Source organism: Caloenas nicobarica, chromosome 2 (assembly GCF_036013445.1).
Source record: "Caloenas nicobarica isolate bCalNic1 chromosome 2, bCalNic1.hap1, whole genome shotgun sequence".
NCBI lineage: Eukaryota > Metazoa > Chordata > Aves > Columbiformes > Columbidae > Caloenas > Caloenas nicobarica.
In genome coordinates, this window is record NC_088246.1 from 47,474,672 (window position 1) to 47,498,648 (window position 23,977).

The 23,977-nt window shown below is 47.4% G+C and overlaps 2 protein-coding genes across 2 annotated transcripts; one reads left to right on the forward strand and one right to left on the reverse strand.

Moving 5' to 3' along the window:
- The first annotated feature begins 2,637 nt into the window (after positions 1-2,637).
- Positions 2,638-15,458, forward strand: SLC6A20 (solute carrier family 6 member 20). The gene is made up of 11 exons (XM_065628404.1): positions 2,638-2,773; positions 6,576-6,716; positions 7,376-7,467; positions 8,088-8,315; positions 10,024-10,134; positions 10,520-10,761; positions 12,194-12,356; positions 12,834-13,038; positions 13,753-13,912; positions 14,241-14,406; positions 15,315-15,458. The coding sequence occupies exons 1-11, from the start codon at positions 2,653-2,655 to the stop codon at positions 15,456-15,458; spliced, it is 1,773 nt and encodes a 590-aa protein (XP_065484476.1). The 5' UTR covers positions 2,638-2,652.
- Positions 15,459-16,227: 769 nt separating this feature from the next.
- SNRPD1 (small nuclear ribonucleoprotein D1 polypeptide) lies at positions 16,228-23,146 on the reverse strand. Its single transcript, XM_065628137.1, has 4 exons — positions 22,955-23,146; positions 22,189-22,265; positions 19,340-19,531; positions 16,228-16,861 (listed from the first exon to the last, which is right to left on the reverse strand). The coding sequence occupies exons 1-4, from the start codon at positions 22,966-22,968 to the stop codon at positions 16,785-16,787; spliced, it is 360 nt and encodes a 119-aa protein (XP_065484209.1). The 5' UTR covers positions 22,969-23,146; the 3' UTR covers positions 16,228-16,784.
- Between the last annotated feature and the right edge of the window lie 831 nt (positions 23,147-23,977).

The following is a 23,977-nucleotide window of genomic DNA, read 5'->3' on the forward strand; positions in this document are numbered from 1 at the left end:
TCAAATCATGGTCCCCAACCTGTTGCTAGGACTCCAGACTCCCTTTTTGTTTGTGTTTTAAGTAGCTGGAAGAAGTGCTTGGCTTCTTACTGTGCTGCTGTCAAGAGACGCCAGCCCAGGATTTTCAGTCGGTACATTCACCTAAGTGCTTCCAGTTTTGCTTCAGTGAGAAATGGGATTCTCTGCTTTGTTTAACACCTTCTGATTAGATTTACATGGGGCAGTTTTCATGCTTTCCCATCAGTCCGTGGCTTGCTGTGGAGCTGAATCCCCACCTTTTCTCACCCACTTCCCCCAAACTCAACACTCTCAAATTTGTTAGGTACTGGGGGAGGGGAGGCAGAATTTCTCGCTAATACTCCTTTAACATGAGCAGTGAAATAATCAAAAGTTCTTGCATGTGTCTATTAGAGGCTTATGTTTGTCCCTTAAGTCTTCTCCAACTCAAATGAAGGAAGTCCAAAGGAGAGAAAATCTTGAATAGCATCGGAAATAGCATATTGATTATCTCTGATATGTGTGGAAAGTCCTACAGCTAGAGTTCATGAGTATTATCTGCTTAAATATCTTTAAATATATTTAAAGCCTGTCTCTCGGGAAGCCACTGGATGGCAGAGGCACTTTGCTGGGTGCCTGTGTGCAAAAAAACCTCAGTCATTTGTGATCCAAGCTGCTTAGGAGACTGACATTTGTGAGAGAAGCAAGGATTCATTTCACTGCATCTGAACTTCATGATCTGTCCTGAGCCAAGCCAAAGACTCTCTGCCTGCACGGTCTCCCCAGTCCATTAGTAAACTAGTTTGAAATGTAATGGGAGGGAGACACAGAGCCAAGGAAATGTTTAACTTGATTATGCTCATCAGTAGCAGCAATTTATTCACACAGAAGCACCTGAAGTGCTAGTGATGTGCTATTTTTTAAGGCTGTCCTGCCTGTGAGTTATTAAATGCTGTAAGTTATTTATTATCATCATTTATAATAAGTCTCACAGGCAGCGATGGACATTTAACTTTTTAATAACTTGTGAAAGTGTTTGCCATGTGGGACATTTAACGTATCTGTAGCTTTTGAGTGTGTGTCCTTCAGTTTAATGGCTTTTGGATCTAAAATTACCTTGGATTTTTCCTTCCAGCAGAATTCAAGGTTACCATATTTCCAGGGCTAGCTGGCATGTTGCAGTTCTGCAGGCAAAACAAGAACTGCAAGGATGTTGCAGAAGACCATGAGCTCGCTCAAAACCGTATGCTGGGAGGGTTTGGCAAACCCTGATGTTTTCCAGTGACAACCTCAATTTCTAGCAGCGCTAGGACACACCATGGAGAACGGATTTGCTTATGGGAGATGCATAAACCTCTTGCAGTCACCTTTTCTAGCATGCAAAAAAGTGGCGTCCCGTTTTGTGACTTTGCTACTACAAGTGGCTGGTCAGCAAATCTGCCAGAGTGGTTCTGCTGGTCTCAACAACGCTGCATGACGTGCGCTGCAGTTTGGGCTCACATCCAAAGGCCCCGTGGTAGGGGTTCTCACCTGTACCCGCAGCTGGATGCCTTGGCTCTGCCAGTAACCGATGGGATGCTGGAACAGCACTCAGAGCACTGGCAGGGAGCAAATTGCTGGTGCTGGAGGAATGAGACTGATGACAGCTGAGCGGGTCTTATTTGTAAAACAGACCTGAAAGGTGCCCAGTCCTGGTGTGACAGGAGGCTAAGTCCTTGGACTTCTTCAGCCCCATTTTATTGTTACAGACACTGCCGGTAGCCTCCTTCACCAGGAGACCTGTCTGAAGTAGTTGAGCTCAACATCTACCTTGGCAGGGGCCCAAGCACACAGGGTTCATGTCCAGACCTGGCATCTCACAGTGTGTGTTCAGATGACCCAAAGGTCTCCTAGGTCCTTCTGCCTTCACAATGGGCCACAGGCACCTTTTCCTGGTGGCCTTCGTATATAGTTGGTCCCTGCTGCTTAAAAGTATTTTAAAACAGCAACCCCCTCAGAGAAGTTCATCTGCAGCAGTGGGATTTGAGCACAAAGGTAAGTGAAAAGAGACTGGGGGGGACCTGCATGCCTGATGGGTACTGTTCCAGGGCTGGTTGGGGTGAGCACCAGGGTGCAAGTGATGGGATGCCCAAGGACATGTTTAGGGCAAGAGACACTGGGAATAAAACCCAGCTCTGACAGCTACTAAGCTTAGTCCTAATGGTGTGGGAACCCCGTCCCCATGCTTTCTAATCCAAGCTGGTGCCTCACACACACAAATGCCACCCCTGGGGAAGAGAGCCCTATGGGTAAAGAGTTTCGCATTCCCAAAACCAAGCTGCAGCCCCAGTGTTATTTCCTCCCTGTGTCAAGTCAGCATATGAGCCGATAAAAATCCCTGGGCTCACATCCTTCCCAGAAATGCCAGTCAAAACCCAAGCAGCTATTCACCCAAAGTACCAATTTTATAGTTCCGTGTGTGTCTATAATCTATTTACCAGCATTCCTACTTCAGTATGTGCCTGTTAATAAGATTAGTAATTAAAAAGCTTGATAGGAATTGGCAAGCATAGCTCCTCCGCCTTTCCCTCCCCTCCAAGCCGGGTTGGCGTGGAGTCCGAGGCAGGGCTGGCAGAGCACCTGAAAGAGTGAAGGCAGGAAGGCTCCGCACAGGCAATGGAGAAATCCCGGCCGCTATGGGACAATTCTCTGCAGTTCATTTTCGCCTGCATTTCCTATGCTGTGGGGCTGGGAAACGTGTGGAGGTTTCCGTACTTATGTCAGATGTATGGAGGAGGTAAGTGTGGCTTATGTTTCTTGCTTCCGTCGAGGAGGAGTGTGGCAAGCTTTAAATCCAAAACTACGTTGTCCGTGCGAATGCCCTGTCCACCCTGTGGGGTCCAGGGCAGAGCGGAAGGTCAGACTTTTTGTTGGTGTGCAATCTCTTCTATTGCTGCTTTACTTTATGCTCTCTTTAGCGTAAGGCTTTTACCCACAGCCGCCCCAATACAGTGGCACTCGTTTCCTAGAAATGCAGTGACACAGTGGGAAGGCCCACATTTTGTAGAAAGGATGGATGTAGGACTTACATCTGGATATAACTCCACATGGTATTAATTTATTACTTTCTCGCCCCGTTGGACCACTCTGAAGGCATCAGAAACTAGTTCAGCTCCTTGTTAGTTTACTTGGAACGTACTGAGAAAGGGAAATGCTTATGCTGATTTAATTTAAGGATCAGCTGTATCATTTCAAGGTGCTGTCATTAATGTGTTGTCTCTTATAGAAAGCCTTACTTTAGGAGGTGATAACTTGGCTACAAATCTGCCTTGAAGTTGGCTGAAACTCCTTAATCAACAGGAGTTCCACAGCTAAAGCCTCCTGGGAAGCTTTGAAAACAGGGAATAAATTGGTTTGGGCTAAAGAAAAAAAAAAAGCTCTTTGAAAGTTCATCACTCTCCCAGGTCCAAACTGGAGAAACATGATGTCTGTATCATGTACCAGCCAGAGATGTTTTTCCTTAGAAATCAAAAGTCAGTTAATTAGATTAATTAAAACCCAACACTAATAATCTCTCCTAGTATACAAGTACCACTAGTTAATGACCACATTTTGAAGAATCCTTATAAAGAGCCTCTCTTTATAAGGCCTCTCAGTTTTATACTGCTTCTTGCACTGCATCTGTTGTAGTGTTGGGCCAATCTCAGTTGTGCATTAAGTGACATGCTAAGCATCTGCCTCATTTGCTTCTGGTCAGCTTCCACCTTTTCCTCCTTTCAGGAAGAAACACACTGAGATGTTTAAGTGCTTTTCACTTGTTTTATGGTTGTTGACTTGTATCTTGCTTTTAAATGCACGTGTGGTGGTAGGAGTTTCTTCTTGCTGGTTGCTGAAAAACCATCTCAGTGCTGGGACAGCATCAGAGCTGCTCTGTGGGATCAGGTCAGAAAAATCCAGATGATACACCGGTGAAATGGCAGTAGAAGCCAGGTGCTGCTTTCTTAGGTGTTTCAGATAGCAGAAGTGATAGATGTGCAGCTATTCAAGGTGTATTCCTCTGCAAAGACACTTTTGAGGGTAAGGACTCCACGTCTGACGTGGAACTCTAGCACAAAGCTTAAAATGCAAGTGTTTCTGTAGGCAATTAAACTGTGTATGATTAGTTCACTAGCAGCCTGTCTTGGCAGACATCCTGAAGGACAGCAAAATTCAGACACTGGGGTCTTTGTGTGGCTTTACCCTCTTCTTGTCACCCACTAGCAGTGTAGTAGATGGTGAATACGGTCTGAAATATAACCAAAACTGGAACACTTGGTTAACAAGAAAAAAATATTCAAGAAACTCAAGTATTTTCTGAAAAGCATGTTTTTATAAGTGTAGTTTCTCTTACTTTGTCCTCCCTCGTTAAATTTCCCAGGGGAGAGGCAGCTCTCCCTACTGTGAAACTAAACCCCCTGATAGCAGGCTTTGCTTTTCTCAATTGTTTTTCACTGCCCTCTTAAAAAGGATTCAGTGGCTTTCCAGGGGTCTGCAAATCCACTCAGACAAAACATCATTTCAGGAATTTAAAAGCTGGATATGCCAGGCACAGGGCTTAGTGGGGGATGCCAGCAAGTGCTTGTTTGGCATCTTCCTGGCAGAAAAGCGCAGAGCCAGTGCCCAGCAGAGCAATAGAGCCCTTATCGCTGATGATACTCACAAACACGGTATCTGCAGAATTTACAACCTCCTGCTTTTCCATTCATCAGCATATTGCCTCCTTCTCCTCGATCACTGCCAGAGAACTTCACCTGAAAAGAGCGAGGTGGGCTCAGACCTTGTAGGTGCAGTCAGTCTGACGGTCAGCAGGCTGGGCCAGGCTGAAACTACGCTGAGATGGGTTGACGGCAGGGCAGGTGCTCAGCAGCTCTCAGCCCTGAGTTGAGGAAGCCCCTGAGCACCAGGTGGGATGCTAAGCAGAGGTGAGGATGCCGCTGGTCAAGCCTGGTGTCTCGACCAGACCTGGGGTGCGATCCACATGTTGTGCCAGCTGCAGGGGTCCGGCCTGGTCATTGGAGATGTGCTTCCCACAGTGGATAAGGAGCTGGTTCATACAGCTGCCCCGAGTCACTTCTGTGAGGCATTTTGGTTCTACCCTTTATGAAAAAGAAGTGTTGGGGCAAGATCTGTACACAAACAGGATGCAGAGCCAGGGGCTGGGAGGGATGCGAGAGAGAAGAGCAAGCCTGGAGGTGCTCCTCCTCCTTGCAAGGTGGCCCAGCCAACGCCAAGCACACAGCAGTGATGCTGGCAGGGTGGAAAAGACTTTGCAAAGGGCCTGACGCTGATTCCTGCCATGGGACAAAGCGAAACTCCCCTCGGTGGCTGTTGGGGTAGCTCGCACCCCAGTGGGACAGAGCGGCTGCGGGAGCTCTTAAACCTCCAACAGCTCCCTTGCCGCATAGGAAGTTATCTAACAGACTAACAAAGGGGTTGTTAATAACGATAGAGCCAGGAGGTGGGAAATTAATTCCCAGAATAAACCGGATTATTGTGCAGTGTTTATTTCCAGTTGTTTGCCTCAGTTGCTGCCCGGAGTTCATTCCTCTGTGGTGCTGCATCAAGCCCATTGCAAGGAATGTTAATGCCGCTGATTAAATCCTAAATAAGGGATATTTACATAAATATTTTTGGCTTGCTGTAAAAAGGAAAGCAGGAAAGCCTTCACAAAAATCCCGTTTTTGACTCAGTCAGCAGCTCTTTCTGAAGCAAGTCCCAAGGCGAGGACCAGGGTATTTTTTTTTTTTTTTCCCCAGCAGAAGTTTAAGCCGAAGCGCATCCTGGTTGCTGGGTGGGAAGATACTTTCCCCTCCCTTGCTGCCTGCCCACTCATCCCTGCTGCTCCTCTTCTGCAGGAGCATCCCTGTGGTTCTCGGTGCTGGGGAAGCGAGGCTGAGCAGACATGGGGCAGGAGGCAGCCGTGTGCCTCCATCCCAGGGTCTGCTCCTGCAGGTGGGACCCCAGGTAAATATCTTCACCACTTTGCTGGTGTTTGAGGGCTCAGCATGGAGTTTTGGAGGACTTTTTTGTAGGTTTGTTGGCTTTTTTTTAAGCCAGGCCAGACTTCAAGATGTTACTCTCTATTCAGCAACAACATTGCTGTTGCTTTTTCATTGAACGCTTTGTCTTGGCCACAGAATACCGCACACAAAGTAAATCTTTCTCTTGTCCTCTCTCATTATCTTCTACAAGGTTTGGCTGGCAGTTAGTTACCCTTTAACAGCCCCAGCCCCGAACATTGCTCAAACTGCCTGTGAAGCACCTGGGAAGCCCCACCGCACCGCGGTCATGACCTGCGCGGTTTAACAACAGAAACCCCAGCGCTGCCAAGCGCGTGTGGAAAATTCCCCATTCCCAGGTGCTTGGTGCTCACCGGCATCTGGAATGCCACCTGAAACCCCATGAGATGTCCCTCAGGGTTGTGCTGTGCCCTCTATAAACAAAGTGCCCAGACAAGACCCAGCTGCAGCCACCTCCTGGGACACTAGCGGGACGATTTGACCATGGTGTTTATTATGCTGCTGGTCTGCTGAAGGCTGTCTGCTGGGTTTTTCTTGCAGGTGGCTTTTTGATCCCGTATTTTATCATGCTGATTGCCGAGGGGATGCCGCTGCTCTACCTGGAGCTGGCCGTGGGGCAGCGCATGCGTCAGGGCAGCATCGGCGCCTGGAAAATAATCAGTCCCTACCTCTGCGGTGTCGGTATGTTCTCAGTTTTCATCTTTATTTTCAAGCTCCTGGGGAGCATTGGGTGATTTTTGAACACAGAGCCTTGTTTTATCAGAGAAGAATCCGGGTGGGAACTGTGTTTTCACTGCGTCTCACCAGGCTGAGCAAAGCATTTACCCCATCCCTCACAGGACATCAGGGCCAGACCGTGTCTCGCTGTACCAGGTGCCTGGGCATGGAGGTGTGAGTCCCCCTGCCCTCAGGCAGACTGCCAAAATCACAGTGTGAAGCCCAGCCCCTGGGGCTGCCCACACTGGCCCTTGACCCCAAGAGCATCATCTTCACAAGCTTAACATTGAGTGATAAAATGGTGCCTTAATTTCCTCCCATCGCTGCCTACCATTTACTAATGTCCACTCAGCTACATTATTAAGTTATTAAATTACCCTGACAGCCCAAATTATCTCTAACTTGCCTACAAGCGCATTTCGTTTTTAATGATATATTAAATATGCACGCCCCCAAGGAGCTAAAGTATAAAATCTAGTGCAGGATAGCCCTGTTGGGAGGAGGAGGAGGCTGCAGCAGCCGCAGCATGCCCTGTGCAGAGGCAAAGCCCCTCCAGAGTGTTACAGGGCTCTGGGTGTTTTGGGGTTTCGTCCCTGACCGAACACCTCCTTCCATGCCCACAGGTATTGCCAGCGTCGTTGTCTCCTTCTTCCTCTCCATGTACTACAACGTGATAAATGCCTGGGCCTTCTGGTACCTCTTCCACTCCTTCCAGGTGTGTGTGGGTGCCCAGTGGCACAGCTTGGCCCCACCATGGCCACATGGTCGTGGTGGCTTTGCATCGGTGCTGGATGTTGCCTGGCACCGTCATCAGCTGACAAGGAACAAAAGCTCCAGAAACACTCCCAGGGCTTTTCTGGGGTGAAAAGTTGAGTCAGGGATCTCCCTCTCTGGGGGTTCCCCAGGGGCATCAGAGTTTCTTCTCAAAACATAGGTCAAAGCCAGCCCCATGGTGCCTTGCTTACACATGCCTTGGTGGCCACGGTATCCTGCACCCTGGGGTGGGTCTGTCCGAAAGCAAGGGAGAGGGTTGTGCCCTGGGGTAGAGGATCAGGAGGGTCATCCCCAGGGAAGAGAGGCAGGGAGGGTCTGTCTTTGGGGAGAGGGTCGGGGAAGCTCAGTCCTGGGGGAGAGAGTCAGAAAGGGTCAGTCCTTGGGGAGAGGGTCGTCCCCAGGGGAGAGGGTCAGCCCCAGGCAGCACCATGTGGACACAGGCAAGCCCAAGGTTCAGAAAGCCACCTTCACCTTCATTCCCTCTGTCCCCCAGGGGCTCCCCAGCTCTACCTGCCATGCCGGGGGCAGGCACTCACCCCTCACCACTCTTCTCCCTCGCAGGACCCCCTGCCATGGGCCACCTGCCCCCTGAACACCAACCACACCGGCTACGAGGAGGAGTGCGAGAAGACGTCGTCCACCCAGTACTTCTGGTACCGGCAAACCCTGAACATCTCCCCATCGCTGGAGACCAGCGGCAGCGTGCAGTGGGAGCAGGCGCTCTGCCTGACGCTGGCCTGGCTGGTGGTCTATCTCTGCATCCTCCGCGGCACCGAGTCCACCGGCAAGGTGAGAGGCGGGCGCAGCCCTGCCGAGCCCCAGTGGGACGTGGGGAGGATAGACGAGTGCCAAAAAGGGGGGCTGTGTCTGCTGGTGCTTGGGGTTATGGCATCACCCTGCCCCGGGGAGATGGCCCCACTGCCTCTGCCAGCCTGCTAAGCTGCAACTGAAGGAGGCTCAGCCAAAACACTGAGTGATATTAAAACAGAATGAAACAAAAAAACACACAGAGAAACCTGCCCCCCTCCGCCCCCCCAAAAAAAACCAAACATAAAACCAAACCCAAACCAACCAACCAACAAAACTCCCCAAACAAAAAAACCCAACCCAACCAACCAAAATACAAATGAAAACCAACCAACCAATCAAAAAACCCACAAAGAAACAACTCCCCCACCCTCCAAACTAGGCAAGTCCTTTAAAAGCAGCCACCTCTGCTGCAAAACCAGCCCCCAGGCTGCTGGCCCTGTGGAAAGTCACCTGCCACAGCAGAGCTGTGTCGGGAGACATCCGTTCCTCAGTCTTTGCAAGAAAAAGAAGATATCTACTGGACATTTTCACTCTGTACTCATAGCAGAATTTATGAGGAAGGCGGGGGGAAAAAAAGCAACGTCCCGGCTGAGGCTGCACTAAGCAGCGAGCTGAGGGCTGTAATCCCCAAATCGTCTTAGCCAAACGCAGAAAGCCAAGAGACTGTAAACTAAGAATAACCCCTTAAACTTGCTGCAGCTGCCTTTAGGGGCAAAAAAAGACATAAACAAATATGCAAGGAGCATTGAAACTGCATCATGAAGGCAAGGTCTAATTGGGGGGGGTCACCTGGGGCTTCCTCTGCACGCCTAGTGCAGGAACAGCAGGGGCTTTGGGCAGCGGGCGCAGGGCTGTCCTGCTGGGGAAGGGGAAGACGCTGTGTCCCCAGGTGTGTGACAGGGCAAGGCGGATCCCAGCTGGCAGCGCAGGCAGGAGCCAGTTGGAGGAATATTTGGTAATTAACTGCCTGATTCTCTTCCCAAGAGCTTGGGAAGGCACCTTTTTTTCTGGGAGTTAGTTTTTACATAAGTTTCCGGGTGAGCCACTGGAGTACACCCCAGCAAAGAGAAGGTGATTGGATTCTCTCTCTTTTTTTTTTTTTTTCCACAAGTGTTTTTTTCCAATGTGGACATTGAACATTTAGGTTCTAATTCAGGGATTTGATCAGAAGCCCATGGAAGAAAACTGAAAGATTTAATCCCCCCCAACTCCCCATCTGGGTTACATTAAGCTAATGTCTTTTTTCAGACCTGAATTAAAATGGTTTCTTTCAAGTTTGATTTTCGACCTTTTATGAGGCATGCTTGTCTTCCTCCTAGAGCAGATGATGGATGACCTTTGCATTCTTGACATGCATTCTTGACAGATGGTTGCAAACTCATTTTACTCCACTAAATGCTGCAGAACTGAGCTTCTAAGTGGTGTAAATACTTTAGATCTTGGTTTTATTTTTAAAATCAAAGAGAAAACCCTGGGAGCAGTAGCACAGGTCTTTATTATTAATAAAAGCTTGCTTCCGTAAAACCTAAATCTAAAGTTACATATATCTGAAAATATTTCTTTAAAGATTAATACAAGGTAGCAAACAAAATAATGGAAATTATTTACGCAATGTGAGAAAGAGCTAATTTACTATGATCAGTTTTGTGTATTCTTTAGACCAAGGTGTTTCCTCTCCTTCCCCCAGGTTGTCTATGTAACAGCCTCTTTGCCATACTGCGTTCTCATCATATACCTCATCAGAGGATTAACACTTCACGGAGCTGTGAACGGGCTCGTCTACATGTTCACACCAAAGGTAGACAAAAAAGTGCTGAATTTTTCATGAAATGTTAGCTATTGAACACGTATTTTTAAAAGGTGTCAACTCTCCTTATCCTGGATTTCTGCAGCAGTAGCTTAGGTCAGGTGGCTGGAATCCCCAGCTGTGAGCAGCTGGAGGCTGCTCTGTGATGCTACCCGTAAGCTGCTTGCTTTCTCCTGCAGAAAACAACCTGCCCGTTAACATACCCTGTAACATATTACTTCCAGATTGAGCAGTAACCCTGCCCAAAAAATACCCCTGAGCTAAAACGGGTGCACGGAGGGGCCTGTCCCCACCTCCATCCCTTCAGTCTGGAAGGGGCAGTGCTGGGCATCCATGCGCAGCTTCACACTCCCGCCCTCCCCGTCCGGTTTTGCAGCTGGAGCAGCTGTCGAACCCCAAGACGTGGATCAGCGCCGCCACGCAGATCTTCTTCTCTCTGGGCCTGGGCTTCGGCAGCCTCATCGCCTTCGCCAGCTACAACGAGGCCAGCAACAACTGCGAGAGGCACGCCATCATCGTCTCGCTGATCAACAGCGCCACATCCATCTTTGCCAGCGTCGTGACTTTCTCCATCTACGGCTTCAAGGCGACGTTTAACTACGAAAGCTGTCTAAACAAGTAAGAGCCTGGTCTTTCACTTATTTTCCACCTCAAGCTGTTCTGGGGAAGGTGAGAGGAGGACCCTTAACAAATAAATAAATAACAGCAGGCAGCATAAATCTAATGGCTCGATTTAAAGCCATGAAAGCAAAGATGAAAAGTCAGAGCTGGTGTGCCTTTTGACACCTGGGTGCCGCTTCCAGGTATGGGTCAGGTCAAGAGGATGAGTTTGCCTGGGCAAGTCACAGCAGCACTTCCCCCTGCACCTCGGTCTCAGCACACACTTTGCGGGGGTGTGTGAGGGGGGATAATTAATAAAATGCAGTGATACTCAGACCTCATCCTGTGACAGGAGCTCGGCCTCCTCGGCAGTGATGCTCCGGAGATGACCAGCAGCCTGCAGGATCCTGTCCCAAGGCAGCAAGCTCACATGTGGTCCCTGGCACTGGGCCTGCAGCAGTTACACTTTTACTCATATTTTTACAGCTTTCAGTCTATCTGCTCATCAGAGAGGAAACCAAGCTGCTCGTCCCTGCTCCTTGCCAAAAGGCTTGTTAAATCAGTGGGGTGTGAATGTGGGACAAGAGAGCAAAGGGGATGCCCACCGGCACTGGCCAGCACCCAAAATACCTGCCTGGGAGCGGCAGCGTGGGCACAGGAACTGCTCCTTCTGAAGCAGAGATGAGCAGAAGGTCACCTGTGTCCCCACTGTGCTGAAAGTGCCACAGTTCCCACCTGGGGAGATCAGAGCCCTGGGGCTGTCAGAGCATCCCTGAATGGGAGTTGATGGAGGAGGGGATGGAGTGTGTCCTGGTTTTGGCAGGAATATAGTTAATTTTCTTCCTAGTAGCTTGTGTAGTGCTGTGTTTTGGATTTAGTATGAGAAGAATGTTGATAACACACCAATGTTTTTGTTGTTATTAAGCAGTCAAGGACTCTGCAGCTCCTTACACCTTCCCACCAGCGAGCAGGCTGGGGGTGCACAAGGGGCTGGGAGGGGACACAGCTGGGACAGCTGACCCCAACTGGCCAAAGGGATATTCCAGACCAGATGATGTCATGCTCAGTATATACAGCTGGGGAAAGAAGAAGAAAGAGGGGGACATTCAGAGTGATGGCGTTTGTCTTCCCAAGTAACCTTTACACACGATGGAGCCCAGCTGTCCTGGGCATGGCTGAACACCTGTCTGCCGACAGGAAGTAGTGAATGAATCCCATGTTTTGCTTTGGCTGTGTGTGCAGCTTTTGCTTTACTTATTAAACCGTCTTTATCTCAACCCGTGAGTTTTCTCACTTTTCTGATTTCCTCCCCCATAACAACAGGGTGCAGCAAGCAAGCGGCTGTGTAGTGCTTAGCAGCTGGCTGGGGCTAAACCACAACAGGGTGTAAAAGCAGCATCCATTTTATACCTTGTCCTGAAAGACACTGAATTCCCCTTATCTTTCCCAGGGTGATCCTGCTGCTGATGAACGCTTTTGACCTGGAGGAAGGCTCTTTAACAGCAGACAACCTCGACGAGATGAAAGACTACCTCATGGCTGCCCACCCACAGGAATACGCCCGGTTATCACCGCAGGTTAAAAACTGCAGCTTGGAAGCCGAGCTCGACACGGTGAGTTGCCGCTTTGTGCTGCTGCCTGGGCTTGACTTGTGCCTTTTCTCCCACTGAGCCTGGGCAGCGCCTCAGCCCCACATGGCCACATCGCACCCCTCCCTGGCCGGGGGCTGTGGTGGGGCTCGTTTCTGCACTTCAGGATGGGGCAAGGGGCACTGGCTCAGCGCAACAAGGGGCTCGCTTGGCTGGCAACTGAGCCAGGTGGGGATGCAGCCGGGCTGCTGGCTGCAGCTGCAGGACAGGGCAGGTCGCAGAGGTGTGGGGCAAATGTTTTTGCTATGAGTGGGACTGTGCCAGTTTCTATCCACTTTGAATAAACTGGTGAAGATCTCATCTGCCTCTGCCGTGCAGAACTGCCACCACGGCTGTATTTTGTCATTGTGGAGGATCAGCCGCATATGTGCCTATTCTTATGTCCCTTACCAAGCTGAGGAGCTGCCCATAACTCACTTCTTCCCCGCTTCTCACCAGCAGGCCGTCCAGGGGACAGGACTGGCATTTATAGTCTACTCTGAAGCGATCAAAAACATGGAGGTGCCCCAGCTGTACTCTGTGCTCTACTTCGTCATGCTGCTGATGCTGGGCATTGGCAGCATGCTGGGAAACACCGCTGCCATCCTCACACCACTGACTGACAGCAGGGTCATCGCTGCCCGTTTCCCCAGGGAGGTGATCTCAGGTAAGCACCTGCCACGAGCAGCACGTGCGTGCGAAAGCTCTGGTGTCCCACAGCCGTGGAGGGTCCTTCTTTGACCGCAGGTGGAGCAGAGAATATCAAATATGCTGCTGGAAGGGTTTGTCTGCCCTTGGGAAATCCTGCCCAGCCTGTACAGCGCTTTCCCTCAGGAGCTCTCAAAGCACCAGGGCACTTGTGGACATGCATTTGCAGGCTTCCCAACACACCCCAGCTCCTTCAGGCTGGTGGCTACTGACCAGTGAAACTCAAAGGTCCATGAGACATGTCAAGACACCTGCAGTGAGTGGCTCCTGAACCAGGTCAGTCTTTGGCCAAAAGTGGTATGTGCTCCTGTTTGGGCATGGAAATCAGCTGTCCCACCTTAAAACCTGTTTTAACTGGATGCCCAGCAGCAACAGCAGGTGCTGCACACACACGCAACAAGGCTGTGGCTGAGACTCGGTTGTCTTTGCTGTGCTGATGTGCTGTGGCTGTGCAGGTCTAAGCGGCAGCAGTTTAAGGATACGCCAGCACATTCACGCACACAGAGCCAGGTCTTTTCCACAGGGCAAAAAAAAAATCATCTTTCTCCTCCAAGAAAGCTGCTCCCTGACAGAAATCAGTAGATATCCCAACAGGTTTTTAGCCAGGAGTACGTTTCCCCCAGGCAGTTAGATTTCCAGGTGTAACAGCAGGGTCCTGGTTTTGTCCACACAGGTGCTGTGTGTTTCATTAACTGTGTCATTGGCCTGATCTTCACCATGGAGGCTGGAAATTACTGGTTTGACATATTCAACGACTATGCAGCCACCCTCTCGCTGCTGCTCATCGTGCTGGTAGAAACCATTGCTGTGTGTTACATCTACGGGATAAGAAGGTAAAAGCTTGAACCCTCTGTTCTTCGCAGCGGGACAGCAGGGCTGTGACCACCGGCCAACCGCTGTGCCTATTTCTAGCTCTTCTTCTGTGGTTTGGGATCCTCTGGGAAGCCCTGCTCTCTTTTTTTGATTTCACCCTCACTATATGATCCTGGTGAGCCAGTGCTTCAGACAACACCTCTCTGCTCACCCGTCTCCTGGACAACTATGCTCACCTTTCCCATTCTGTGTTTAATTCTGTAGGTGGCTCTGAAGTAACTCAGGTCAAGGTACTGATTAAACACATGCAGTTGCTCTCAAAAATATGTTTGTTTTTTTTAAATACAGATTTGAGAAAGATCTTCACACCATGATTGGACACAAGCCAAACTGGTATTGGAAAATTATGTGGGCTTTTGCTAGTCCTTTGCTAATTATAAGCCTATTTATATTTTACCTCACCGACTATATCCTCACAGGAACGCTGCAATACCAAGCATGGGATGCCACACAGGTAAACTAGTTTTGTTTTTTAATTTTCCTTAATTCCTGCAAAGGACATAGCCTTCCTTCCTAACTACATTGTTCCACAAAACTGCCTTCTGAAAGCTTGCAGCTGGGGTTGGGCCATCTCTCAATTTTGTGGAAAGGGAAACCTTGACCTAGTGACAGTGATGCCATCGTTCTGTAAAATGGACTAGTTTCCCTCCACAATTCTTCATCAACCCATTCAAACAGTAAAATGTTATTCACGTTGAAGACCCAAATATCATAGTGAAAAATACAGTTTAAACAGAAAAATTACTTTCAAAGTGTAGCATTTTGAATGAAATTAGTGGTATTTCAACAGAACTGAGCTGCTGCTGGAATAGTTTTCATAATTTCCATATACATTTTTCTTTGTGGCCAAAACACTGTTGTGCTAATGCTGAACTGTGTATTTATCTCAGAAGAATTATTATTGGGTAAGTAATCAGTGGTTTCATAACCTTTTGTGGAAATGTTCCTAGCACACAGAAACAAATTATGCATGTTGGTTTTATGTCATCACTGATTTGGGACCTGCTGTGGGCCTGGCCCGTTGATGGGGTGTCAGCATGAGCCCACAGCCTCCAAGAGATGAATGCAGGGACCCGACAGAGGTCAGTGCCAAGCTGCCTCATTAAGAAACATGAATCGAGCCAAAATTCGTTCTTTCCCAAAGCTTACAGAAAAATTTTCCCCAATATTTCTGTCAGCAGGTCTGTTCTTATAGATTTTAAGCTTCCATGGTTGGACAAAGAAAAGCACAGAGGACAGTCAGAGGCTGCCACAGCCTGCAAGTGCTCCTCGGATGTCCTGATGAAATGGGCAGCTTTGCACCAGCCCCCAGGACGCTGACAAGCGTGTATCCCACAGACCCAACGCTTCTCTCTCTTGCAGGGGCAGCTGGTGACAAAGGATTACCCTGGCTACGCCCTCGCCGTGATCGGGTTGCTGGTGGCAGCATCCACCATGTGCATCCCCCTGGGGGCACTAGTGACTTTTGTGAGGAAGAGACTGGAAAGCGTTTCAACGGTGGCGTGAATGCCGACAGCTGCATTTGGGAAGATCTTGCCTCCATCATCAGTGACTGGGTGCTTCTGGAAAACAGCAGCAACCATTATTTGTAGCAGCTATTTATAGAGTTGAGCATCGTGGGTGCTATATTGACCAAAAAGTGCTCTGAGGAGGTTCCACAATGGTTTGGGGAAAAAAAAAAAAAGCTCTTCTGTAAAAAGATTGCTATGGCCTCTGTAAGAGGGGAAGAAACAGAAGTGCAGCTCACAAAACGCTAGCTAGCAAAAATTAACCTGCATCTCAACCCATCACACGTTAGGTGATTCTTTCCCACTCTGTTGTAGCACTGCCTATGTGGAAACGTCAGCAACTAAACACGTTCCTGCTCCAAAAGTACTGGCAAATAGCCTTGCCATTCAAGAAAGCCATGCACATTATTTGAAATGACATCTGTATTTCATCAACAGATGAAACAGCTGAAGTCTTGAAACATGAATGTGATAATCCCTTTCCTACAAGGGAAAAGTCAGCAGGAAAGTATTCAAGATAAATGAGGCCAACACTGCTGCTTTTATATTTGTGTCCAGCAAAGCAGTTTATATATATCTAGATGAGCTGCAAAGTTCTCTTATCTCCAGAAGACATAAACTCCCAGTTCTGGTACGTAATTGTGCACTGTGCTGTACTTTGTGTTTTCTAGGGATGCACTTTAAGTCAACTACAAGAAGTCGGTGGTAAAGCTACTTTCCAAGCCCCACCCAAACAAAAGTATGCCATGAAATTAGCTTTGACAAAGTTCATATCCAAGTATACTTTAATGTAACAACCCAGGAGTTCCACAGAACTGGTTAATTTCCCTATGTGAACGGTGTATAAAGAAAGCAACATGTTTAAATTGTACGCTTTGTGTAATAGAAAACAGTAAAATTATATCTACGAACTTTAAAGAGGTCACTCTGCAGAACAACATTAGAGACACACTCACAGGATGCAGGTTCTTAATATCGTGTCTTAACTACCTAACCATTAGAAGATGGCAAGTGCCTTACAAAAGAGGGATTCACTCCAAATGAACATTGTTAAAACACACTAACACAAATCTCTCACTCTGGGGCAAAAAGCAAGAGGTAATTGTACAGCTTGCAGAGTGGGTGATACCTTGACAATGACAACACCCCCACCAAGAAAAGCTTAGTCTGTAACAGCCTCCAGTCTCCCTCCCCAGGCTTCACTAACAAAGGAAAGACGAGTTCTTCACATTTCAGTTTATTAAAAATGGATACCATAAACAAGACCTGTACAAAAAAATATCCGGAATTGCCCAGAATTTGGTAGCAGTTGCGTGGTGAGAAGTTATCGTCTTGGGCCCCCTCTTCCTCTTCCACGACCTCGGCCTCTCCCACGGCCTCTGCCACGGCCTCTTCCAGCAACTTAGCAGATGAAACAAAAATGATAAATCAAGTGAGACCCAAGAATACTTTGATTTTCATTAAAACATGCTGTATCTAGTATAAACAACACAATGTCTAATCACAGGGAAGCAGTAAGTCAGATACTAGGCCTGTTAATGCTCAGTAACTTTCAGACAATATTTTCATCTTTTGTATTGGGTTTTTCAGTATACAACTTCCACAGACTAGTGTCTGGCTTTGGTTTCACTGCAGAACACAAGGGGATATAGTGGCACAGATGGCTGTTTCCAAATGCTGTAAGTCTGACAGAGAACTATGATTCCTCCTTTTTTAGATAAAAATCTAGTTTTTCAGGCATCAGAAAAAGCATATACAAGACAAGAATATTTTGTTACCACTCATTACAGTGGAAAATATATCTTTTTTTTGCCACAGCTCGCATTTTTTTAAGCACTCTGCTAAAAGGAAATGTGAGTTTTAACATGCTGTGAGATTCCTAAGCTCAGCCCTTCTCAAGCACCATGTGAAAGTGCAGCATTTTGAAAGGATCCCACCACCAAACAGCTCCTACTGTTCTCAATGATGCTTCTGACAATTTCAGACATGATTGCCAGGCCAAGGTCTTGGCTGTGTGCTCCTACTTTTAAATACTACTATTTAATGGTGAAGGGAAGACAGAATCACAGAATAATTCAGGCTGCAAGCAACTGCTGGAGGTCGTATGATCCATATGGTGACAACACGTCATTTTACGCCTTTATCCTAAAGAAATGTGACCTGTCCCATCAGGTTGCAATGCCACCCTACAAATTTTTTAAACTACTGGTAATTTCAAACAAGTTTGTCATTGTAAGGCTCAAAAAGATTCCAAGAAACTTAAAATTCTGTGGAAGTGGGTGGCTGGGAAAGAGACACACAGTAGCATCTATATTCAAGAAGCAGGCTGTAAAAATTGTTCTGTTCCATCTGACAATATGTAGGTCAGAAATGCAGTAAGGACAGAACAAGAGGAGGTATAGGCCAAATCTGTGAGAAACAAGGCATCACTTGTTTTGCTGGTAACAGACTGATTCTTCGTAAAACACACGGAAGCATCAACACCCGAGTCAATGGTTACAGCATCTATGTGCATCAATAGAGCCGCATTCACACAGTGCCTGCACACTCAGACCCAAGGCCCAGGTGCCAGGTACGTCGCTCAGCCAGCATCCTGCCTTCCACCAACAGTGTCACTTGCCAAGGACAGAACATGTGCTACAAGCTTCTGAAGCCCAAGGGCATTTACAGAGTAATACCAAGTGCATCACAACACAGCTGTGATCTGCGAGTGCTTCAGCACAGTGAAGGTGCAAGGAGTATTAAACTGAGGTAAACAGTGCTATCACAGCTCCTTTTCTGTCTTCAGAGGTAAAAAAAAAATAGCAATGTTCTTGTTCACATCACACCGTGAGGTTCAGAAAAAAAAGTAGTCCAGCCATACTCCAACTTCTCCATGTGGCCAGATTATTTTTAAAGGATGTGAGAGGAGCAAAAGGCTTTTAGGAGCTTTATCCTTGTTCTCTATAAAGACAGCAGCCCTGAGACTTGCACTTTGTGATGCACAGACCTGAGGGCTCCTTACAGCATTTCAGTAAGGTAAGCACACCAATTCATAGCATACACATGGATCAAAGAACGCTGATTCAAATATGTAAACACTAATTACAGCAGAAATGGTATGACATTACTTTAGAGCACAATTAGCTTTCACTTATTATTTTTAAAACACACAGATTAACCATTGGGCAAAATATATACTGCCTGAAGACAATCTACAGGTTTTCTTGGGCTTACTGGATATTAATCTTTAGTAATGTGGATTAAAACAGAATTACTCTCTTTAATGTTAGGCTTCTAAGGAAAAGGTTTTCCTTCAATAGCCTTTTGAAAAAGAAAAAAGTACCAGGAAGAGTGCAGAGTGAAACACTACTGAGAGCCAAAGCTAGAGAGCTGCTCACTGCAGCCTAGGCTCCCTCAGATTCTCAAGTCTCTCAAATTCAGTTCTCTGATAGATTGTTTCTATCCACAATCAAGTGAGATGTCAGTGAAGCATTCAGCGCTGTTCAAGAGGCTGTCCTGTGCTTTCTTATTAGGTTATGTGAAGTTACCCATAAAAATTGGGGAAACAGCAGACGTTTGAAGAGGAAATGCAAATCTCTTCGGTGTCAATGCTGAGACTGTGACAGGTTAAGATTTACTCAAGCTTAAAAAACACTTACATTTTTAAAAAGAGACGTATGAAAAGTCATACACATAGTTTCACATCAAAGAAAGCTCTACAGATGCTTTGAAGGTAGGCAGGGCAGACTGAGCTAGTTCAGTATCAAACCCTCAAAGATGCAAGAACTAGCTGCCGAACGTGGATACCAAGACACTCAAATCAGATGTTTTCAGATTCAGAGTACTAAAACGCACACAAAGTCAGAACACACACAGACTGGGAAAGCACAAACTAACCTGCTTCTCTTTTCTTGGATTTGACTTTTGGTTCCACATCCACTAGCAAAGTATCCAGAGGCAAACTGTCCGGCAGAATGAAGTATCGGATGTTATTCCCTCGAATACTCAGCGTCTCCAGCTGTACAGGTTCTCTGTTCTTCAGCGTCATTTTCACTGCTTTGAGATGTGTATTCATGCTGACATCCACTCCTGAAACAACACAAGTCTAATTTCTGGGATGAACATCTACAAAACAGTCCCTTGTTGGCTATATTTAATACGCACGTGCTTTGAGATTTAGCTTGTTCATTAACACCTCCTGCTTCTGCTATTCCTTAATTAAGCCTCTACCTGAAGGAAACTACATGTCTTTTTCTCTCTTAAATTAAGCTAATTTATTGATTGCTGCCTTCAACACCTCATTGCTAGAGGCCTTTATCTAGGTCTTAGCAAGAGCCCTAGCAATTTTGTAAACGGTTAAAACAATTCCCTTGAATAACAAATAAACTGCTGCTCATTACAGAAGTCTAATTCTACTCTTTTGACTTTTTTTAAAAAGAAGCAAAACAAACCTTTGAAGGGTAAAAATAACCAGACCGTTTCCTCTTTCTGTAAGCCTTATAAAAAGTCCAGCTGTCAAAGAAGCATTTATTTTCTGATAAAATACATCTAATACTAGTGTGATATCTTCTATAAAGTATGTAAAATACACTAGTGCAAGGAAAAATCAATGTGGTTACAAACTCCATGAACAGTCAGCATTTAAGAATTGTATGCAGTCAGTACTGTGCCCTCTACACGGGGCTAAGCATAATCCAAAACCAGAAAAGTCTCAGTTAAATGAGAGTTGTGTTGAATAATAGCCCTGAAAAGCATTAAAAAGTGCTCTATATTAGGGTTTTTTTGTATATCACAAGTCTTGCATGGGAATTGATCTCAAACTATGAAGATCAAAATGAGAGTAAATTTTTCAGATCAAAAACTTAGGCAAAAGACAGAAATGGTAGTTTGCAAACGCCTCCTAATTCAGTGACAAGGCACATGAGCAAAATGTTATATGTGTTCAAACTTCTGTACAAACAACCCTTCCTGGTAAAAATAATTATTGTCTTGTTTCATACACATGGAAAGACAAATGTCAAATGTCTTACCAAGGTAAATAACATAGGTGAGTAGCAGGCCTGAACCAGAAGAACCCATTGTGCTGTGCGCATTCCATATATTTTTCTGTCCTCTCCCCTTCTAGATTTTACACGGCTCTCTGACACCTGTACGCCACCTGAGCCACCCCATTGGTTTGTGTAATGTCTGCATTACATGAAACCTGCCCCTTCAGCACGGCTGCTCTGTCCCACTGACACAACTGGAAGAAGAGGAGAGTGTGCAAACAACACAGCAATTATGAACACAGTTCATGCACCAGTGTAAAGGGAAGATTGTAATTTTAGAAATACAGTTTGCACGCAAAGTTTTTTACAGATTCTTAGCAGAAAATGAACAAGACTTTGCTTAACAATGAAGCCTGCAAAAGCACCGAGGCCGAAAGACAAGCAGTTTGTTTGCTTCCTACCTAACTGGGTTCAACAGAGCATGCTGCAATCAGATACCAGGGTGGTGCATTCAGGTCTAATCAAAGCTGATGGATCTGGCTGCAAAATAACGCCTGCTTTTAACTGCCAAATCTCAGTAGATTGCTAGTGGCCAAAAAAGCACTTAATAAGCAATCATCTGGAATACAACTCTGCCGTGTTTGAAGTTTATTTTTTTTCAACAGCTTTTAAAAGTAGCCTGGGGTGAGTGAGGAAAAGAGATCAAGCACTTTCATCAACTTAACTGTAAGAGTTTGTCTCATTAAATACGATGTGCCCCACCTACATACCTGAAGGTCTCTAAAGTAATGCCAACACAAATGTTCTCAGAATAATATCCCCCACTAATACTGTTAATGCAAACAAAATATTCTGCACATTTTTCAATACATATGAGAATGATATAAGCAACCATCGAGGCTTTTCCTGCAACTATCGGTTCGGTGATACAACACAGCACCTGCCAGACAATCACACCCACAAACTTATATTACATGACAGATCTTTGGCAACAGCAGGGGACCAGATTCTTGACACCAGGATTCCTTTTTGCCCTGTATCCCCATCAAGCCATCTGTTTCCAAATCAGTTTCATGAAATCAATGCAAGCATATGCAGTGATGCATCACCACAGAGGTTCACCTTAACCAGAACTAAAACAAGCTCAGAAGAAATAATTAATTTTTAAATTAAACTGCCTATACACAAAGTTTAACTGATTTAAGACCATATCAACACCTAACATTTGCCATTTATCTGTACTATCATTTAAAAACTACCCCTCTTCTGGTGATTCAGCTGTAACATTTTCACGTGGCTACAGCTTATTACAATTTCACAAATAGAAGTCAGATCTACTGAAACATCTTACAAAAATTTAGCTCTATATCCACTACAAGTTTGATACGATACTAAAACTAACTCCCCAGCACTACCATGCTGCTAAACTTCGAAGAGAATACCATGCTCACACCAGCTTTGCCAACAGTTTGGAAAAGTTTACCTCCTTCACCCCCAGCCTGTTTGTAAGCAAAGCCTGCAGTCAGGCGCAGAGGCTCCCAGGACTACAGCAAATTTACTGCCTCGCAGCAACCTCCGCAACAAAGACACCTTAAGCTTGCACGTAAAGACGTGAATTAAAAATAACATCTCCTGCGTCTTACAATGAAGGTCCCCACAAGAGGGAGTACAAGACAAAAGAGCTCAGCCCAAACCACGGCTGCCAACTGTTCGCAGAAAAGGGGTGATACTTTGCCATTGCCTTCCATCCCGCCATACCTGTGATAGTTCCATGCACCTGTGTCCCATTCTTCAGTTCAATGGTCACAGTCTCATGGCTCAGCTTCATTAGAAACCTAGAAGTTTAAAAAAAAAAAAAAGTGTGTTCACTTCCACATAAAGCCTTAAACGCTTAACATTCTGTTACAAAAAACCAATATGCACGCAGTATCCACGCATCCTGAGCCTCCAAACACAGCGTCCCCAGAGGTCACGGATCCTGCTGAAGACGTTTAATAAAGCACTACACGAGGGCAAGGCACACAAACCCCGAGCAAACCCCACATCCCACCGAACCACCGGGAGCTGGGACGCTTGACCGACACTGCTGAACCCGGCATCTTAACTTCCAGGCGAAACGGTCATTATCGCACGGGAAAGGAAACGTTTTAAAGCTTGCTGATACTTCAGGGAGGTAATTCTAACCAGATCTGGGCTTCTTCTCCCTCCAAAAGGGTGTTTTTACTGCGGAACGCGCGCAGGCCCCGCTGCAGGAGCCCGCCTGTCGCACGGCCCTGCCGGGCCGCAGGCCGAGGCAGCGGGCCGGGAGCGCAGGCCCCGCCGCCGGACAGCGGTGTCGGCTCGGCCCGGCGGGCCCGCCGCCCGCAGCGCCCGGAGGTGCGCGAGCCGCCGCCCGCCCCACGGGCCCGGGCTGGGGGAGGGGGCCCGCGAGGCGGCCGTTAGCGCGGGGGGCCGCCGTTGAGCGCGCGGATCCCCGCGCCGCCGCGGCGGCCCCGCGCCGGGCAATCCGCCGCCATCCGCTCACCTGACGAGCTTCATGGCGGCGGGAGGCTGGCGCTGCGGCCGGGCGGCCTTCGGCAGGGAGCGGCGGCCGCCCCGCAGGGAGAGGAGAGGCCCGAGGCGGGCAGGCCCCGAGGCGCGGGCGGTGCGGAGGCCTCCACCGAGCAGGCCGCGCCGCCTCTGGCGCCAGGAAGCGGCCGCCTTCGACAGCGATGAATGGGCGGAAGCGCCGCCGCGCGCGGGGCGGAAGGGGCGGTGCCAGCACGTCCCGCCGGCCCAGGGGCAGCGCATGCGCGGTGCAGCGCCCGCCCCGCCCGAGGGGCAAACTCGGTTTAAGGGGGAAAAGCCGAGTTTAGGAGGGAAGAACCGTAGATGGAAGGACGTGCGTGATCAGCAGCTTAATGCACAAACGTGACAGCGCATCATTCGGAGCGGCCAAGCTTCTCATAAGATTTCACAGCTTAAAATGCGTCATTTAAAATCCACTCTCAGCTTGAAGAAAAAAAAAACACACCACACATCCAAGCAAAACAGGAATACAACATCTAAAGACTTTATTTTGAGAATTTACAGCTTGAGGATTCAAAGTGTTATTAGTAATAATTTTATCTAAGAAGCCAGTGATGCCCCACCACTGTGAGATGCATGAACACACACAAGGGTTATTTCATTAGCGAAACAACAGAACCTGCACAAGTACCTTTCCAGAGTCTAAATTTGCAATCAGCCACAACACAACGATCGAATAAAACAAACACGGGTACCTGCAGTGATGGAGGGAACAGGAGAACACTTGAGTTTCCACACCGAGCACCTGCTGCTGCAGTCATCAGAAACCCCAGAGCCGTCAGTACAGAGCAGGGGCGACACTCAGGATTAAGCATCAGAGAAATCCAGTGTGAGATCCAGATGTGGCAGTGAAGACTGGAAGGTGATGCTAATGCCATCTCCTACATAGGACACGGTGCAAGACCATTGGTATTTAAGCACAGCACACGAAGATCCTCACATGCAGTGACCAGAGACAAAACCAAAGCATCCTTCTGGT

Excerpts from the sequence above, each read along its gene's own strand:
- SLC6A20 (XM_065628404.1), top strand. The coding sequence starts at position 2,653 with ATGGAGAAATCCCGGCCGCTATGGGACAATTCTCTGCAGTTCATTTTC. Across the intron at positions 13,913-14,240 it reads TACATCTACGGGATAAGAAG|ATTTGAGAAAGATCTTCACA; the intron begins GTAAAAGCTTGA and ends TTTTAAATACAG. Across the intron at positions 14,407-15,314 it reads AAGCATGGGATGCCACACAG|GGGCAGCTGGTGACAAAGGA; the intron begins GTAAACTAGTTT and ends TCTCTCTTGCAG.
- SNRPD1 (XM_065628137.1), bottom strand. Across the intron at positions 19,532-22,188 it reads GGTGCATGGAACTATCACAG|GAGTGGATGTCAGCATGAAT; the intron begins GTATGGCGGGAT and ends GTGTTGTTTCAG. Across the intron at positions 16,862-19,339 it reads ATCCAAGAAAAGAGAAGCAG|TTGCTGGAAGAGGCCGTGGC; the intron begins GTTAGTTTGTGC and ends TCATCTGCTAAG.